We start from the raw sequence: 2,579 nt of genomic DNA on the forward strand, positions 1-2,579 counted from the left end.
ATGAAGGTCCCTGCAGCCTGCTTTGCTCTTCTCCTCATTGCAGCCTCTTGCTCCCAGGCTTCCTCTGGCCCAGGTGAGTCTTGTTGTCTCATTTGGGAAGGAAGAACAGCTCTGAGCCTTTGTTACCATTTCCCCATTGAGCTCCCCTGGCAGGTAACTGGGCTCTTGCCCCACTTCTCACAGTGCTCTGAGATCAGCCACGTGCAGGAACCTCTGAGTTAGAAAAGAATCTTCCCAACCACCCATTTTCAGCCCACCCAGCCATCCTGTGCCCAGAGGACTCAGCCCTGCCTGTAGATTAGGTGCTCCAGCCTATGTCTTGAGGCTAGGGGAGGTGAGGAACTGAAGCTCTGGGCAATGACTGATGAGAATCTCCCTCCCCACCAGACAATCCCGTTCCTGGCATGAGACCAGCTGCTCCCCAATGTCCACTTCAGCCTCAATCACTCTGCAATTGCTCCCTCCCTCCCCCAGCACAGCTCCCTGAGCTGAAGGGCTGGCTGCTCCTGCCACACAGCACGTGCTCATGTTGTCTGTCCTTGCCTCTTCCAGCTGGATCTGATCTCCCAAACTGCTGCCTCTCTTACACAAGCCACAGGCTCCCACAGAAGCTCATCCAGCGCTTCTACAGCACCAGCACCAGCTGCATCCTACCAGCCATCGTGTGAGTAGCAGCTCTGGGCTGGGTGCAGGGGCTGAGTGGTGGGGTGTGCATGGAGTGAGCAGCTCTGGGGAGGGTCTGTGGCCATGGGGGTCTGCAGGGGCAGAGCAGGGTGAGGGGAAACCCCAAAGGCTTTGCACAGGGATTGCCAGGGATGCTCTTGTGGGGATTTGAGTCCATGAATCTACCCAGCAGCGTGCCCAGGGGGAGCAAGGAGGCCAAGGGCATCCTGGCTGGTACCAGAAACAGTGTGGCTGCAGCTCCAGGGCTGTGTCAGTGCTGGGCCCCTCACTCCCTGCCACAGGGACACTGAGGGGCTGCAGCGTGGCCAGAGCCGGGCACTGAGCTGGGGAAGGGGCTGGAGCACAAGGGGCTGGGGAGGGGCTGAGGGAATGGGGGTGTTGAGCCTGGAGAAGAGGAGCCTGAGGGCAGCCAGCAGCACTCTCTGACACTCCCTGGCAGGAGTCAAGTCACAAGCAACAGGACAAGAGGCAATGGGCTGGAGTTGCCCCAGGGGAGGCTGAGGCTGGAGCTGAGGCAGAACTGTTTCCCTGAGAGGGGTGTCAGCCCTGTGCCAGGCTGCCCAGGGAGCTGGGGCAGTGCCCAGCCCTGGAGGGATCCCAAAGCCGTGGGGCTGAGGTGCTGAGGCTGTGGGTCAGTGCTGGGCTGGGCAGGGTGAGCTCAGGGCTGGGGCTGCAGCAGCTTCAGGGGCTTTAACAACCCAAATGTCTCTGTGATCTGATGACAGCCAGGGATGATCTGACACCCAGGTGATCTGATGACAGCCAGGGATGCTCCTGCAGGAGTTCAGGAAGCTGTGTGGGGAAAGGGATGGGGATGGAGGAAAGCACAGGCAGCTGTTGATTTCAGCATCAGCTTAGGGCACAGGGAAGAACCTCTTGCCATGTCCCAAAGCTGGGATCCAGCCTCAGCAGGGATTCAGGTCTGAGCAGAGATCTCATCTCTCTTACCCCTCCTCCACAGGTTCATCACCAAGAGAGGCCGTCAGGTCTGTGCCAACCCCAGTGACACCTGGGTTCAGAGTTACCTGCAGAACTTGAAGCAGAACTGAGCAAAGCAAAGAGCCAGCTGTAGCTGCTGTCACACAGGAGCCACGTTACACTGAGCTCCTGCCATGGAGCTGGGCACTGGGGCCCTGGGAGCTGCAGCAGCCCACGAGGCTCCTCAGGTGGGGGTCCTGCCCCTCAGCTTGCACAGACCACCCTGCAGCCTCATCCCTCTGCCCTGACCCTCCTGCATGGGCCTGGGGGGACCCATGGCACTGCACCACTGGTGTTATATTGTTCTAAGTTATTTAAGGCAGTGTGTTCAGTTGTCAGAGGGGTGGGCACTATGTTCTTCTGTGAATGCTGATGCTATTTATAGAGGGGGGCTCAGGGTCTCAGCAGTGTTTGCTGGCTGGGCTCAGGGTCTCAGCAGTGTTTGCTGGCTGGGCTCAGGGTCTCAGCAGTGTTTGCTGGCTGGCCCTGGCTTCCATGTGTGAAATCATGGTTCTGGAGAATAAAGAGTTTGGACAAAACCTCTGCTTCTTGTCCCTTTGTGTGCCTCTGTGTGGTGTTCACCAGCCAGAGCCAGACCCTCACCCCCAGCCTCTCTGCATGCTCTCTGTGGCATGTGATGAAGGGAAATGGTTTGAGGCAAACCCATCAAGTTTCCATCTTGCAGGCAGATGAATGTTCTGTGACAGCTCTCTGCCACATCACATCCACCTCATCTTCCCACATCCTCTACAGAACCAGCCGTGTCTGTGGCCCTTTGTGTGCTCTCCACACAGCCCAGGCATGGCCCAGAGGGCTGTTTGCTGCTCCCAGCCCCACACTCCACATCCCAAACTGGTCCCTGTGTGTATGCAATGGGATGGTGATGGCCACATTGCTGTAAAGGGTGAAATCCTGCC

At 58.2% G+C, this 2,579-nt stretch overlaps 1 protein-coding gene across 1 annotated transcript; it reads left to right on the forward strand.

Annotated features, from left to right (window-relative positions):
* LOC133627386 (C-C motif chemokine 4-like) lies at nucleotides 1–2,175 on the forward strand. Its single transcript, XM_062012570.1, has 3 exons — nucleotides 1–73; nucleotides 553–664; nucleotides 1,646–2,175. The coding sequence occupies exons 1-3, from the start codon at nucleotides 1–3 to the stop codon at nucleotides 1,731–1,733; spliced, it is 273 nt and encodes a 90-aa protein (XP_061868554.1). The 3' UTR covers nucleotides 1,734–2,175.
* Nucleotides 2,176–2,579: the final 404 nt, after the last annotated feature.

The sequence above is a fragment of the Colius striatus genome, chromosome 20 (assembly GCF_028858725.1).
Source record: "Colius striatus isolate bColStr4 chromosome 20, bColStr4.1.hap1, whole genome shotgun sequence".
Classification (NCBI taxonomy): Eukaryota; Metazoa; Chordata; class Aves; order Coliiformes; family Coliidae; genus Colius; species Colius striatus.

Excerpts from the sequence above, each read along its gene's own strand:
- LOC133627386 (XM_062012570.1), top strand. The coding sequence starts at position 1 with ATGAAGGTCCCTGCAGCCTGCTTTGCTCTTCTCCTCATTGCAGCCTCT. Across the intron at positions 74-552 it reads CCAGGCTTCCTCTGGCCCAG|CTGGATCTGATCTCCCAAAC; the intron begins GTGAGTCTTGTT and ends TGCCTCTTCCAG. Across the intron at positions 665-1,645 it reads TGCATCCTACCAGCCATCGT|GTTCATCACCAAGAGAGGCC; the intron begins GTGAGTAGCAGC and ends CCTCCTCCACAG.